At 45.5% G+C, this 16327-nt stretch overlaps 1 protein-coding gene across 1 annotated transcript; it reads right to left on the reverse strand.

Moving 5' to 3' along the window:
• Positions 1–1973: 1973 nt before the first annotated feature.
• On the reverse strand, positions 1974–9690 carry RBM41 (RNA binding motif protein 41). Its single transcript, XM_015408962.1, has 7 exons — positions 9552–9690; positions 8855–8974; positions 8429–8621; positions 6818–7022; positions 4508–4824; positions 3235–3382; positions 1974–3029 (listed from the first exon to the last, which is right to left on the reverse strand). Exons 1-7 carry the CDS (start codon positions 9557–9559, stop codon positions 2860–2862), a joined length of 1161 nt encoding a protein of 386 aa, XP_015264448.1. The 5' UTR covers positions 9560–9690; the 3' UTR covers positions 1974–2859.
• Positions 9691–16327: the final 6637 nt, after the last annotated feature.

Consider the following 16327-nt stretch of genomic DNA (forward strand, 5'->3'; position numbering starts at 1 on the left):
TCATCCAGACAACCCTGCAGTCCCTTAATCAGAGCTCTTCCTGTTCCCACTCCAAGGCTCAGAAGAAAGCGTAATTGTCGGAATTAAAAAAGTAAAGTGGAGGAAACATCTACCATGTCCTGCTTTAATCAGATTTGCTACTAATCTCTCCTCACTGCCTGCCAACGTTCCTGAAAACTTCTGTTTAAGGCAGGGGTCCTGGTCTAAAGCACAGCAAGAGAGGCCTGTTCCTCCTAACCCAGACCATGCTTGTCTTGTGGGGGGGGGGGGGAGAGATGCTAGAACAGCAATCCCATCAGGCCATTCTTCATTGGGGTCTGCTGCTCACCCAGCTCCTCAAGGGAATCTAGGTGTCCTCCTCATCAGAAAACACCTTGAGTCGTCCTCAGAGATCCTGCTTTGAGTGTCCCCGCCCTCCTGAGATTAGGCAGGTCGCAACCCAGGAGAGGGCCTTCTCGAGCATGGCTCCAAAACTCTGGAACTCTCTCCCCAGAGAGACTTGCCCACCCCCTTCTGTTTCTGTCTTCCATCAGTGGGTGAAGAGTTTCATTTAGGGTTCCTTCAGTGATCCCCCCTGCCTGCCCAACGTTTTAATTGTTGTTCTCATGTGTGTGCATTTTAGCTCTAGTTTTAATTGTTTTCATGGTGTGCTTTGTGTTGGTTTTAATGGTTTTGAAGAAGCGATTTTATTACATCTACTTTTGATTTGTTCGCCTCCTTGGTGGTCCTGATGAGGGCAGAAAGGCAGGGTATAAATTTTGTAAAAAAATAAACACCTGATCTTCCAAATGATGTCATCGCCTCAGACTAGCAAAATGTCCAAACGGTAGCACTGAAGGAGAGCCAGTTTGGTGTAGTGGTTAAGTACGCAGACTCTAATCTGGGAGAACTGAGTTTGATTCCCCACTCCTCCACTTGCACCTGGCTGGATGACCTTGGGCAAGCCATAGTTCTGGTAAGAGCTGTTCTCTCATGAGCACTTTCTTTCAGAGCTCTCTCAGCCCCTCCTACCTCACAGGGTGTCTGTTGTGGAGAGGGAAAGGGAATGGAGATTGTAAACCACTCTGAGACTCCTTCGGGTACTGAAGGGCGAGGTATAAATCCAATCTCTTCTTCCTCCTCCTCTTCTGGCTTTAAGCCTTGGTCCCTCTCTCAGCAGGATGTGCTCCCAGGGCTTCCCAGACAGTCCCTCCTGTGGTGCGAAGTCCTCTCATACACTAAGCTCCATCTTCCATTAGCAACAGGTCTGCTCCCCTTAAGGGATAAGCACAGGTTAGCCAGGGGTGGAGGCCAGCCCTGTTTAGGATAATAATCTCAGTGAATTCCAGCAATCCCAAATTGTTGCTTAGGGAAATTCCACAATGACTTAAAGGGCTGCTCACAACAGCTTAGGAACGAGTCAAGCACTAAGACCTTTAGAAGAACTCTCATTAAAAAAAAAAACCTATTCTTCAGCACAGAGTGAACCAGAACACTAGGAGAATGACATTTCCCTGGGTAATTTTCATGTGCCTATCAGCAAGTAGGCACATGTACCTGCCAACCTCCTCCTCCTCTCAAATTGTTTTAATGGTCCAGGTGGGAGAAAGTTAATCAGCCGAAATGATTGCACCATAAAGAGTCAACAGAGCAAGTTAACATTTGTGACTTTACTGCAACAATCGGGAACGTGTGCCAAAGCTGCTCCCAGGTCTGAACATTTTCTTGTGCACTGAGATGAGCCCAGTACATGCACAGCCCTGTGTGTTTACTGGACGTGCGGGGAAGAAGAGTGGGACTGAGTGTGTTGGCCCTGGCCTCTGCACTGGTCTTGCACTGGGTACAGCCATGCGGAGGAAGTGGCTGTGACTATGGCCCCTCCCCTTGGTCAGCGACACTCCTTCCAGGATGGCCCTCATCACAGAGAGGGAGATTTCACGCAGCCACTTCCTACCCCTGGGTTGGTCGCCCCTCCAGACAGACAGCTGGTCTCATGCGTTTGCTCCCCCCCTCCCTCCCTGTGTGTTCAATGAACATGTGGGGCTGTCACGGAAGGAAGTGTGGCTGTCGCATTTTGGTTGCATTCCACTTAAATGAAGAACACTTGACACGACTATTAGCAAAGGTCATACAAGAGGCAAAATGAAAACCATCTCTAAAAACGGGAAGGCAGTCTGCCGTGCACGAGGGGTCGTCAAAGAGTCTAGCACAGCAACGGTTCCTTTCCTGTAGAGAGAAAGTGACTGAAGATCCCTGCCCCATCCCTCCATGTAGGGGCATGGACACCTCACTGTACAAAGTGTGTTAGAAGATTTCCTGGGGCTGCAGAGAGATGGTCGTGTTCGCTTTGTAAAGGAAAGAAATGTGGTCTAAAAAAAAATACTGCTCAACACACTGAGATGAAAAACCTTCCATTATTTTTCCCCCCGACAAAAAGCAAACAGAATAGCAGCCAAGGATGAGTAACTGTGCTTATTCCCGCAAGCACATGCTCCAATCGCTGGCAGAAGCCTCTGCCAGAAGCGCCTACTAAGGCCTGACAGCAGAGGCCAAAAGGACTTATGGGTTCGTGGAAGGCTGCCTCCAAGGCTTTGGCTGCAAAGGAAAAGAGTCTGCGTCCCAGTTTCTAAGATGAGAGTCTTCCTTCTTGCAAACAGAAGGTCTACTAAAACACCATAAAATAGCTGCTTTTCTCACTCAGCCCCACACCAGAGTCAGTCTCTCTCACCTTCCCTCCCTCCTCTTTTTTACACATGGAGGGAAAAGGTTCCTTCCTGTTCTCTCCCCAAAGTGTGGTCTCTGTCTGGATCCAACACTAATTGTTCATTTTGCTCCCAGCTCAAGATTCAGGAAGCATGACCTGGTAAATCAGCACGACACCTATGAGCTGCTTGCCCTCTGCAGTGAGCCGGAGCTCCCAGAACTCGGGGCAGACTCTGCGTCAGGATGAAGCTGGCCAACTTTGTTTCTCCCGAACTCAATCACAAGTGGCTTCCCCAGCAGGTTGAACCCATTCACCAGTTTCAGTGCAGCCTGAGCCGTCGAGACACCTGAAACCGGAGAGGAAGACAAACTCAGCACTTGGATTCCACCAGAGGTGACATTCACAGTTCAGGGCAAAAAGGGCAGAGATGAGTTGGGGGTCTTCCCAGCCCACTCAGCACAACAAGGTTCTGGGGAACCTCCTGGGTTTTGCCAACAGGTAAGTGTATTTTGCAAAATGATGCTGGAGGATCCTGCAGGTTGGGTACTCACTAGAAAATGTGAGAAAGGCCTGTCCTCTCATGCGCCCACTCAGCATTCGGAAGTTAATCTCTGGGCCATCCTTTTCCTGAAACCTTGCAAACAATGACATCAGGTGCTTCACCGTCACACGAGGGCTGAAGTTCTTCAGATACAATACCTAGGCCACATCCAAGGACACAGACTATCATCAGTGGCCTTCAACAGCACACAACCCACAATCACATGGTTGCATAACCCACACTGGAAACAGGCTCACAAGTACCAAAAGAAAACATTTCAAAGAACTAAGTTTGAGTCCAATGGCACCTTGAAAACCAACAAAGTTTTATTCTAGGTTTATAAGTTTCTGTGCGTTTATACCTAGAATAAAACTTTTTTGATCTTAAAAGTGCCATTGGACTCAAACTTTGTTCTGCTGCTTCAGACCAACACGGCTACTCACCTGAATCCAAAGAATGGTGTATGATTACCTGAGATGAAGAGTTGCAATACCTTGGCTCAGTTACTGGGAAGCAAGATAACTGGACAGAAGAGGGTCCAGAGCTCTGAGGTACAGCAGAAATAGCAAGGTAGGGGAAAAGACTTCTCTGCCTGAGTCATGGACAGCTATTTTGGGGCTGAGTAGACAGGCTGCGCCCTGACCTAGACGGCCCAGGCTAGCCTGATCTTGTCAGATCTTGGCAGCTAAGCAGGGTTGCCCCTGGCTAGTATTTAGATTGGAGATTCTCAAGGAATTCCAGAGACACTATGCAGAGGAAGGCAATGGGAAACCACCTCTAAACATCTCTTGCCTTGAAAAACCTTACAGGGTTGCCATAAATCAGCTGCAACTTGACAGTACTTTACACACACACAAAGGCTGCTGAGATAGGTGGGTAAGTGATCTGTCCCAGTATAAGGCAGATTTCATCCCTGCCAATTACAAGATGAGATTTAAGGGAAATTTTCTCGCACAAAGACAATGGAAAAAAACGAAATACCACACTCTTGTTGTGCCCATAAGCTCATCATTAAATATTTGCCCAGGCTTCAGACAGACTGAACCATCATCAACATCCTGCCCCGCTACATCAACGAACAGTCAGGGCGTAAGTCTGTCAATCCCCTGGATCCACAGTCAATACACATTAAACTAGATCTTCTCCATATTGGTTATCAGTGTCAAGAGGAAACACCACATGGGAACAGGAAGAAATAAGAGCTATCAGAGGGATATTCTTGAGCACTGGAAGCACTCACACAACTGTACTACAGCCCAGCCAAGGGAAAAGAAGGGAGTCACCTTGTTCGGCTCGCCAGGGTTATAGGAGGAAAACCTGGGGATCTTGCGGATTTCTTCCTCTGAGAGACGATTCTTTAGGATCTCCTCTTCTGGGACAAACTCCACCACCTCTGTCACCTTCACAGGGCCTGAAACAGACTGTGGGGTCAAGTCCTGCCCCAATGGAGAAGGGCTAGGGGTCCCGGAGCAAGAGGGGCTCAGTTCACTTGTGGAAGGCTGGACCGATTCAGGCTGCCCTTGGCTGAGTATTTCTTGATAAACAGTGTCCAGGTGAGCCATTGGGTCCTTCTCGTGTGTGGCTTTCTGCTTGACTTCATCTGAGACATAAAGATAACCAAAAAGCACCATAGAAGTAATTGTCAGGGGATGCCCTTCCACTAAATAATTTCCAGAAGGGGTAAAAAACTCAAGTTGTCCTCCCAAGTGGGCAAGTATTGGCACAGAACTACCGGTGATAGACTGTGCATCTATCAAATGGCTGTGTCAAAGATTTTATTATTTTATGGTATGATTCCCCAACATGGTGTCTTATGGGTTCTTCCCAGTGCAGTTCTAAACAGAGTTATGTTCATCTAAGCCCATTGGCTTTAATAGATTTAGAATGATGTAACTCTGTTTAGGATTGCACTTCAGAATATCATCAGTGTACCTAAGAGCCAGTTTGGTGTAGTGGTTAAGTGCGTGGACTCTAATCTGGGAGAACCAGGTTTGATTCCCCACTCCTCCACTTGCACCTGGCTGGATGACCTTGAGCAAACCGTAGTTCTGATAAGAGCTGTTCTTGAAAAAGAGCAGTTTCTGTCAGAGCTCTCTCAGCCCCACCTACCTCACAGGGTGTCTGTTGTGGGGAGGGGAAGGGAAAGGAGTTTGTAAACCGCTCTGAGACACCTTTGGGTAGTGAAGGGCGGGATATAAATCCAATCTCCCTCTTCTTCTTCTAATTCTCAGTGTTCTATCTGTGGATACTTAGATCTGGAGCCTTGGCCATGAACAGACAAGACAGATCTTTCTACAAACCTGAGAAAAGCCCCAGATTTGCAGACAAATCTGAAATAGGAGAAACTACATTGGAGGATTTTTAAAAAACCAATTGATAAAAGCAGCACCTGTAGCTTTAAGAAACTAATGTCAACAGTGGCTGTTGCCAGCCTTCAGGCCTTGGTTTCTGTCATGAAAAGGCAGGGGTAGAGGCCAGAGCCTTTTTCAGGGCTCTTTTGGCCTTTGAAGGAGCTCTCATTGGGGCCAGACCCAGCACCTATCACTGGGTGACTTGCTACCATGCAATCTGCATGACTCACCCAGGCCTGGCTGCTTCCTACTGTTTGACAGAAGATGCCCCCATAAAAACCAGTGTGGTGTCATGCCGTGATTAGAGTTACAGATTAGGATCCGAGAGACCCAGGTTCAAATCCCCACTCTGCTGTGGAAGCTCACTGGGTGACTTGTGCCAGTCACACATCCTCAGCCTCAGGGTTGTGTGAGGATAAAATAGAGGACAGCAGAACAATGTAAGCTGCTTTGGGTTCTCATTGTGAAGAAAGGCAGGATATAAATGAAGTAAATAAATAATAAATATAGCTGAAAATGGAGCAGCAAATGAAAGGTAGACTGGTGGGTGAGTGGAAAGGAGAGAGGGAAGCAGGAAAGATTAGGATATGGGGGCATCCAGGAGGAGGGAAAAAGAGGAAATAGTATGGGGAGGGGATACAGGGGAAAGTGAGGTATCTCCCACAAGTCTCTGCAGGTTCCCAATCACCACCATGCAACTGAGTCCTGCTCAGCTGGCTCCAACAATTTGGCTAGAGGCTGGGGAGCGACTGCCAATGGAGGGAAGGAGGAAAACCTGAAAAAGGGGAGAGGCTATAGGGGCTGCCAGGGAAAGGAAAGATGAAACAGAGGGAGGGGGAAATGTGTTGCCTCCTGCAAGTCCTTGTGAATCTGCTGTTTGTAATGGGCTATTTGCTGTCAAATGAATATGAACTGTATTCTTTACAATTACAGCAAAGGAAATCTATGCCAATTGTTTGCAGATGCAGTAGTTATCTGTAATTATTTTAAATTCTTTTAAAGAAAAAAAATCTCACTTTTATATTACTGTATGGATTGGGGATTATACTTATTGATTCTTTTATCTGAAGCCTGCTTATGAAACCTAAGAACACGAATTCATTATTAGATCTTTGTATTTTATTAATAACTTTTATTCTTCTTGCAATGGCCTTTGGCTACAGCAAAAACAGTTTGTCTTCGAGCTTTCCCAAGTGTTGTCCCAGGGACGTGACAGCACAGGGGCAGCGGGGGACAATGTACCTTGGTGATAGAGCATCCTCAGGAATGAGTGGCGGTCAGTGCCCTGGAAGAGAGCGTTCTCTATTTCCATCTCACGCCTGCTCAGCTCTTTGCTGCCTGCAAATCTCTGTGGCAAGGAGAGAATGCGCTGGCACTCTGCAATCTTCTCCTGGATAGCCTGTATCCTGTCCCACATCGCTTCAGGGGCTGCCCCAAGTCCAGAACTCTGGTAAGACAATAACAGCAACAGACTGCATCTGTCTGAAAATGATAATAAATTTATTACCCAACTCTTACATCCTCCTTTCTTTTCCTGAATTGTAAAATATGGTTTGATCACTCTGAATTATCCAGCAAACTGGTTATGCTACCTGAAACTAAAAGCCTCCCTACTTTGCCACATGAGTTTCACAAATTAACACACACACACACCCCAAAGAGTCATTCAATCAACTTCATCCCTCACAGCAATAACACTTCCGGGTTTGAAACGGAAATCCTGATTTATATTTGGAATCCTTCTTCTACATGAAGTTAACTGGATCACACATGTGTAACTGGACACAAGACAGTATGAAACTACTGGAAGTTTGCCCAGGCTGAGATCAGCCACCACCTTGTACCAGAACGGTTTTGCTGAACAAGCAGAATGTCCACACCACTAGAATCGACCAGGCCCTGCAACTAATTTGTTTTGACTGAGTACTATAAAGATCATATCAGGGTTTGAGCATCTCCTTTACAAAAGCTAATGAAACCCTAAAAGGCTGGATGTCAGTCTTCTTTCCCAACATGGTCTTTCGCTTGGTCATTTTAAGGATGCTCAGATCTGATTCTACATGAGCTGTGCATTTAACTATCTGATACGTATGCATGTATCCTAAGAACCTCCAGGTCCAGGCCTCCTTATTATGGCAACATCTGTGCTACATCAAACCAAAGATCTATCTAGTCCAGTATCCCATGTCCCACCCAGATGCCCAGAAGACCTACAAGTGGTGCATGGAAGCCAAAGGGAAACAGAAACATCTGCCAAAGATCTGAGGCCATCCTTGGAAGAAGTATCTCCCTTCACAAACCTACATATCCAACCACCACGTGCCCTGTGTCTCCTCTCCCCAGCTTTGCAATAGTGTCAACTCTTAAATAGGCCTACAATGGCCCTGGTCACACGGAGCATTTGCCCCGCTGAAGGCACGGGAGTCCTGTGGAGTATCCGGGCGCGATCACACGGGAACATCTGGGAAGCGTAGCACTCCCGTGGCAAGCCGCTGAAGCTGCGCGTTTTCCAGCACGTCTGGCCAGGGCCAATATTAAACTAACGTATGCAAATAAGCTATTCTGCACGGGATAATCCAGTAACCACAAAAACAGTTAGCCTGAAACCCCATGCCGAGTGTGAGATTTCCTCTGCACTACCTTGCCTGCCGATGCATGGTTCTTCCAGAGGTGGATCTCCGACTCTGAGAGGCCAAGCGCTTCCCACACACACACACATTTTCCAGCACGTCTGGCCAGGGCCAATATTAAACTAACGTATGCAAATAAGCTATTCTGCACGGGATAATCCAGTAACCACAAAAACAGTTAGCCTGAAACCCCATGCCGAGTGTGAGATTTCCTCTGCACTACCTTGCCTGCCGATGCATGGTTCTTCCAGAGGTGGATCTCCGACTCTGAGAGGCCAAGCTCCCTAAGAGAGGCAATCTCCTTGTTGCTCTCCTGCAGAGCCTGGAACTGGGGTAAGCTATGAGTCCCTGCGGCTTCTTCACCAAAGGGCTTGTACACAGCTGCAGGTGCAAAACGCCGGCGCTTGGACACACACCTGCAATGCAAAAGAGCATTAGCAGAGGGACCTTCTGCAAGGTCAGAAATTAGTGCTCAGACAAGCACTTGGGTACACAGCTGTCATCATAATCACTGGGGTGCACATAAGCTTCAGAAGATTCAAAGCACACACGTATTCTTACTACACGGTGCCCTGCCTTTAGCAACACCACCAACCACCACCCTGCTCCCATCCTGCTGCACTGCTTTGCTTAAAGGGTCAGTCCTCACTCTTCGATAGAAGCAGACGTATTGAGCTGATGATGTAGAAGGCTCTTGAGCTGCCTCTCTCCTTCCGTCTCCAAATCTTCCAAGAGGAGATCCTCCCCACTGAGGCTGCTGCTGTTGACTCTGCAAGATGCAAGCAAAGAGAGGCTCAGGTCAGGCAGCAGGCACTAGGCCCCTGACAGCTTCTCCACAAATTGCCTTTATGAGCATCCAGAAGGCTACAAGCTCTTTGGTTCTGATCCAGCTATAAGTCCCTATGGCAGGCGGGGGTATATTTCAAGGTGTTATCCAAATTCTAACAGGGTTAAAATACCCTGCTTAACTGGTGCCAGGAGATGCTTTTCACGCATATTGCCTTGTCGGCAGTGCTGCTCAATGCGAACAATAAGGTACAACGGCACACTCTCTGCACTCACGGCATGCGCCGAGGTTAAGAAGAGGCCCATGCAGAGTTGCACACACGTACACGACCTCTTCTGACAAGAGATGGTGCAGGCGAGGCTGTCAAACACCTGTAGGGTCGGATCAACAGCGGCTCTCGAGCTGCAAAGCCTCCGAGGGTTGCGGGAGGAGGCTGGGGCTAGCAGAGGTTCCTCCAGGCAGCCCTCTTTGAAGCCACCGCTATTCTTGATGCAGCAAATTAAACTGCCCGTTTAGACACAGCAACCCCTAACTGCAGGCGACTCCCTGCTTGGCTCACCTCTTCATAATAGCTTTCAGCGGCTGTTGTTAACGTTGCGCCGGACCTCAATTTCCAGAATGCATCGCGCGGCGGAGGCGAACCCGCAAGTGCTTCTGGGAGTTGTAGTGCAGTGGACCCAAAAAAAAGCGACTGGCGGGTGCAGCAGGCAAGAACGAAAGACTGAAAGAAAAGCGGGGGTGTTGGTCAGGGAGCGCCGGCACGCGAAGAACCGCGTGCGCATTGCACGCGCAGCGGGAGCAGCCGTTGGGGGGAGTCTTCAAGCGGGTACACCTTGCACGCAACAACATGTCGTGAGAACCCAAGAAGAGCCCGGCGGAATCAGGCCAAGGTTGGTCAAAGTCCAGCGTCCTGCTGTCCATTACAGCCAAAAAGATGCCCTGGAAAGGCTACAAACTAAAGCCTATCTTTGTTGTTGTGGCCTCTCTCACCCCTTCGCCTCAACAACTGGCATTCAGAAGCAACAGGGAAGTTCCATTAGGCCACCGAGATACACAAATCCTCCCCCTATGGTGTTCTCTAAAGCTTTTTAGAAGCCACTTATGCTAGTATCTAACTATCTATTTCTGCACCCACCAGATCCTACCAGTATAGATGGGAACTAGGGATTTTTCAAAACAGGTCACTCTGCACTGACGTTTTTGTCACTCGTTTTTTCCCTATTGCTTTGGGTCCCCCCCCCCATGGGAAAAAAAATAGGGACAAACGAGTGACAAAAAATGTCAGTGTGGAATTGGTCACTGCATACATACCCACTGAGCTTCATTTGCTGCACTGTAACACTCCTCTTGGAGCTCCTTACAGTCTTCTTCAGTTTTCACCATCTCAGCAATTTGAGAACTTGGCCACTGGACACTTTGCTGCTCAGATAAGATATGAAAAAACTAAATAACACCAGCCCTAAGCTAACACAGACTTCTGGGGGGGGGGGCAACTGATTATTTCCCTCTGCTGGGAGAATTATGCTTTGACTTCTGTCCACTGTATCCTATTTTGACACATTGCTAAAAGGTTATCTCGTCTCTTATTTCACTGGGGTGGAGTAATGCTGCTGTGCAGACAGGCTACAATAGAAAGAACTATACTATAATCTCTCTGGAGCCTGAGCAAGCCAATTTCCCTTCCTCTCTCAATTTTCTTCTCTCCCCTCCCACTACCTTTAACTAACCCTCTACTGCCCTCAAAGCTGCATTTGTATAAAATTATTTGAAATGATGCTTGGGTTTAATAAAACACGTCAGAGAACTACACACACAGGACTCAGTCTTGCAGAGAGCCAGCCCAGAGAAAAAGAGTATAACTTCCTCTGTACCTTCAAAGCACTGCTGTATGTAATACGCTAGTGCCATACACTTCCAATTACAGCAGTACATCTGTTGTGGAGGGCGAATACAGCAGGAGACACTTTACAGACTAACAAAAACTTCTTCCAGCATATGCAATTTTGGGAGTCAGAGCAAACTTCACCATCCATAAAGACCATGAAAACATCATGAAAGGCTGCAAACAACTGAAAGAAGGGAGGCAGAGCCCAATCATTAGAAAAAGTGTGTGCGTGTGTTAAGTGCCGTCAATGTGTTTCCAAGTTATGGTGGTAATCCTATGAATTAATGACCTTCAGAATGTCCTGCTGATAATAGCCTTCCTCAGGTCTCACAAACTGAGGGCCGTGGCTTCTTTATTGAATCAATCCATTTTGTGTTGGGTCTTCCTCTTTTCCTGCTGCCTTCAACTTTTCCTAGCCTTATTGTCTTTTCCACCGAGTCTTGCCTTCTCATAATGTGACCAAAAGTACGATCACCTCAGTTGAATCATTTTAGCTTCTAGGGAGAATTTGGGCTTGATTTGATCTAGAACCCACTTATTAGTCTTTTTGGCTATCCATGGTTTCTGAGAAAGAGGCCAGTTTGTTTGTTTAAGTTACAATCCAAATAAAAGATACTATACAGACTAAATGCTAGATGAATTGTTATAGGGATGGAGTTCCTTAAACACGGCACTATCATGCAGGCCTTTTTCTCTGGTGGCATATGGAAAATGGCCTGTCTCCAAGATTGTTTTGCATGGCTTCAGATAAGATTAATCTGAGGACTGGTCCTCACACGCATAAACAAATCCATATAATCCTAGCAGCCAGGACATTCTGTAGGTTTTACAAATTCAGACAAACTCTCAGGCTTGCAGGAAAAAAAAGACTTTTTAAAACAAAACTAATGTAGGTGATCCTGCCAACCTAGCAGTTCGAAAGCAAGAAATTGCAAGTAGATAAATAGGTACCACTTCGGTGGGAAGGTAACAGCGTTCCGTGCACCTTGGTGTTTAGTCATGCCGGCCACATGACCATGGAAACGTCTTCGGACAGCACTGGCTCTTCGGCTTTGAAACGGAGATGAGTACCGCAACCCTAGAGTCGGACTCGACTGGCTTTCGAGCAAGGGAACCTTTACCTTTTTAATGTAGGTGAAGTTCCACTCCCAAAAAAACAGTCATTCCCTGGGTTGTCTATGCTTGTGCAGACATGGACAAAAAAAAAGGTGAGTTTGGGTGGTATAAGTGACCCAAGGAAACCAGACAGGTCTAGAGCTATTAGCAAGGAGGAGGGGGAAATGTTGGTGTCCCAGGTTTTCTTCTATTGTCTTAATAGTCAAGCTTTTCTAAAACATAACTGTAGCTCTACTGGCATCATGTGGTCAACTGAGAAATGACAAGACTCAGCTGCCAATCTGTTCCTTTTGAAAGTGCTTCGTAGTGTGAGATGTAGGTTCTGTTGCATCTATTGGGGACAGTGATCACAGTGTTATTTAGTTCATCATTTATGTGAATGTCCCTGAGTGAGTGCACACACTCAGAACAGAATGTCAGGATGCTTGCTAAGGACCTAAATCTGCAATAAAGGAAGCTCAGACAGAGTGCACATCACAGATTAAGAAGCATACCAGCAAGTCTAAGAGGATGCCAGTGTGGTTAATGAGCAAAGCCAAAGAAGACAAGAAGGCTTCCTTTAATACTAAAAGTTTTGCCCAAACAAAGGGAACAAGAAAGAGCACAGGTTCTGGCTAAATGGATGCCAGGCAGGCAAAAGGAGACTATGAGGAGCATATTACTAATAACATTTAAATAAACAATAAAAATTTATTTAAATGAATCAGAAGCGGGAAATTGGCCAGAGAGGCAGTGAAGGAAGATGGGGAGTTTGCAAAGAAACTCATGGAAATGTGGGGCAGTTGTACTCACTGGAGTAGCTATTTTCAAGAAGAGTGTTGAAAGAACTGAGTCAAAATAGAGGTGGTGAAAGACTTTATGGCTAATGGACAAATAAAAGTCTAACAAGTCATCAGGTATAGGTGCATACAGTCGAGGCTTCTTAAGGAATTCAGATGTAAACTAGTTGCTCTCTTAACAAAAATATCCCTCCCTTTCACATGAAACAAATGTAATGATGATTTTTAAAAAGGGCTCCAGAAAATTACAAGCCAGTAAAACTAATCAGTTCTGGGTATGTTGGTGAAAACCATTATGAACAATAGAATCATTAACCATATAGAAGAACAAGCCCTACTGAGAAAAAATCAGCATGGCTTCTGTAAAGGCAAGTCCTCTCTCACTATCCTTCACTATCTTAACACTATCAAGAGTTTTAACAGCACAGTCTATATTAGGATCAGTGCTCTTTAACTTGTTCATTAATGATCTGGAATCAAGTGAGCAGCAAGGTAGTAAAATTTTGTTAAACACAACCTTGGCCTTCCAAAATATTGTACCCCCTGAATTCCAATTCCTGGAGTCAGCCGCAGGTAAAGTTTTGGCCTCTGTGGCCAGTTTGTAGGGATTCCTGAAGCATCTGGTTGCCTAGTGTGGGAAACATAATGTTGGACTAGGGAGTCTACTGGTCTGATTCAGCAGGGTTTTTCTTACATTCTTAAGTTATTTTTGTACAGTTTCAGTATCCTAGAATCTGTAAAAGAGATGAGAAGGACTTTTTCCAGTTAAAAACCTGCTGTTTTTGTTGATTTATGTAGATTGATTGAAGGCCAACTGTGGACATATTTTGTTTTCAAATAAACAGTGCAACTACAGAAGTGAATGAAGGAGATAACAGGAAATTAGTAACATCAAATAAATGCTAGCTAAATATCTGTGATACATAGGTTTTAATAATGATGTCTTTATGTTGTCAAAGGCTTTCACAGCCAGAGTTCATTAGTTGCTGTCGATTTTCCGGGTTGTGTCTTTAATTATTATGATATCGTTAATTATTAATTAAATGTCTTAATTTAATAATCACAAATTATGTATTTAATTATTATGTTATTGATTTTGGTCTAGAAATAAATATTTTTTTCATATAGAGAAACATATGAAAAATATATTTATTTGTTTAAAACATGGATAGTTTTCAGTGAATAATAATAAAGGATACAGTTTTTCTATGAAGTTGTTTTTCCTGAAATATTGGTATCAGCTTTGTCTTGCTTTCTTTAATAGGTCTTGGTTTAGCTAGCCTGTTTTTGGATAGATGACAATTTCATTTTATCACTTGCACCCTCCTCTAATCAGTGAAATAAGCTGAATTCTAATCAAGGGGATCTGAACACATACGTGCAATTTAGAAGGATTTGGGGTCCAGTGGGTTATAATCTGAGATTTTTTTTTTCCAATATAAGAGTCATGACCTCAAAACTTTTTTTTGAGAGCAAATCCACCAAACTCCAGTAAATGCCTGTTTTTGGTTCCTGAACACCATTTGAGCTTATTTGGGAAAAGGTTCTTTCTGTGTCATGTTTTGAACACATTTTCCCTAAAACTAAGATATGTAGAGTTTTGCTTTCCAGATTTCATCCCAGATTACACCTTTGTCTCATTTTCTTTTCTCCCAAAGACTTGAATAATCTGGTATCATTTTCCAATGAAATGACCCATACAACTCACAGAGATATAAGAGAGCACCTGTGACATAAGTAACACAGCACAAACCTAAGCAGAGTTACACTACTGATTTCCATGGAATTAGAAGGGTGTGTCTCTGCATTGGATTGCGCGTGAATCAGTTTTATCAGCTTTCAGAATCTGCCGCTTCTGGAAGTGACTCGTGGGCCCTGGCTGGAATCTTGCTATTAAGTGTTATTTATAGCACTGAATAATGAGCTGCTGCTCATACCACCATGGAGTCTGTTTTGCAGGAAAGTCATGGCCCAGCCCTTGCTCCACAAAGAAATTTACAGACAGCAGACGCAAGGCCGAAAAGAAAGACAGGCATGGTTAAAAATGATTTTGCATTACCTCTGTTAAATCATGGAACATTCATTGTGCTTCATTAAGATACATTATCTGAAACTGATGGATTAATAAATCCACTTCATTTCTGGGTATGGCAACCCCTAAATACTTCAGTGGCAAATATTCTCTAGTAGGAGTAAAGATACTGGAAGAAATAATTTTGGATTTATATTCAGATACTCTGCTCTTCATGTCTTGTTCCTCCTGGATGTAATAAACTGAGGGTATTGGAGAAGGTGTGACCATGTCATCCTGTGCTCTGAACACTAGTGCATGACCACCATGGCACTGACATAGCTGCTATGTTTGCCTTCTCACTTCCTTCCCTTCTCTCTCTCCCACACAGACAAAGAATGAGCATGCTGCTCTCCATCCTTGGCACCATGGGTGCAAGGATGCTCTCTCCATCCACACCCATCCTAGGTGGTTAGAGTAGTTAGATCCTTTGTCTGTCTCCCATCTTTACTGTCTCTCATCTTTACTATCTAGAATGTAGTTACAAGAGGCTCTATGCAACTTTGATAGCACACTCAGAACAGAGAACGTTTCTGCTGTGTTTTAGCTGTAGTGCACTCTGCTACTTTGAGACAGATTCTTGGCTTAGCATATCAGAGAATCTAACAGCTTGTAAGATGTAGTTGCAAAGTGCCCTGAGTTGGAACTCCCCCCCCCCCACATCAGCTTTTGGCTCTCCCCTTGCTGTGGTGACAGAGCACTGCAGAATTTGAGGCTAAACATCACTGAGTGTAGTGATTTGTCTGTTAGGCTGGGATCTGGAGGCCTTGGGTTCAAATCCTCACATTGACATTGAGCTTGCTGGGCCCTCTTTGGCCATTCACTTTTCTCTCAGCCTAACCTACTTCACAGGGTTGCTGTGAGGATAATATTGGGTGGAAGAACTGTTTGCACTACTGCGGGCTCCTCTGAGGAAAGGGGGAATATATATTGTTCTATGGTTGCCAGTGTTCCCTCTAAGCTGAGTTAGTGTGAGCTAACTCACAGTTTTTTCGCCTCTGGCTCACACATTTGTGCCTTAGCGCAGGAAGGGTGACTCCAGAGCAAACTAATTTATGCAACAGCCAAATCGCTGGCTCACAACTTTAATGCCAGTAGCTCCGGTTCGGACAAGCCAGATCCATTTGTGATTGCTTAGGCAATATCCAACTGTGTGTAGCCTTAGTAAGAATCTAGCACTGTATTAAGTGGCCTGTGGACCTCCTCCTCTGACAACAGAGCAATGGCACAGCCAGTGATGGTTCAGAAGTTTCAAGAAAACACAGGAAGGCAACAGGTGGGAAGGACAGTCGTCTGGATTCTGCACAAGGGCCGATTCCATCTGGTATAGGTTGCACCTAACTTTAGTTTAGACTTTGCTCCGACCAGGTGGGACCCCCCTCCAGCCAAGCCTCAATGAGAGAGAGCCACAGGGTCCCATTCAGGGTTGCTTTTTCTCTCCACTCCCCCCCAACCCCCCCATTCCCCTGCAGCCTTTCCGTGCT

This window comes from Gekko japonicus, unplaced genomic scaffold, assembly GCF_001447785.1.
Source record: "Gekko japonicus isolate JY-2015 unplaced genomic scaffold, Gekko_japonicus_V1.1 scaffold19, whole genome shotgun sequence".
NCBI classification, from domain to species: domain Eukaryota; kingdom Metazoa; phylum Chordata; class Lepidosauria; order Squamata; family Gekkonidae; genus Gekko; species Gekko japonicus.

Bases quoted from the DNA above. Each gene is read 5' to 3' on its own strand.
- RBM41 (XM_015408962.1), bottom strand. The intron at 4,825-6,817 runs GTACATTGTCCC...TTTATGTCTCAG, and splicing joins GAGGATGCTCTATCACCAAG to ATGAAGTCAAGCAGAAAGCC. The intron at 3,030-3,234 runs GTGAGTACCCAA...CTCCGGTTTCAG, and splicing joins GGCCTTTCTCACATTTTCTA to GTGTCTCGACGGCTCAGGCT.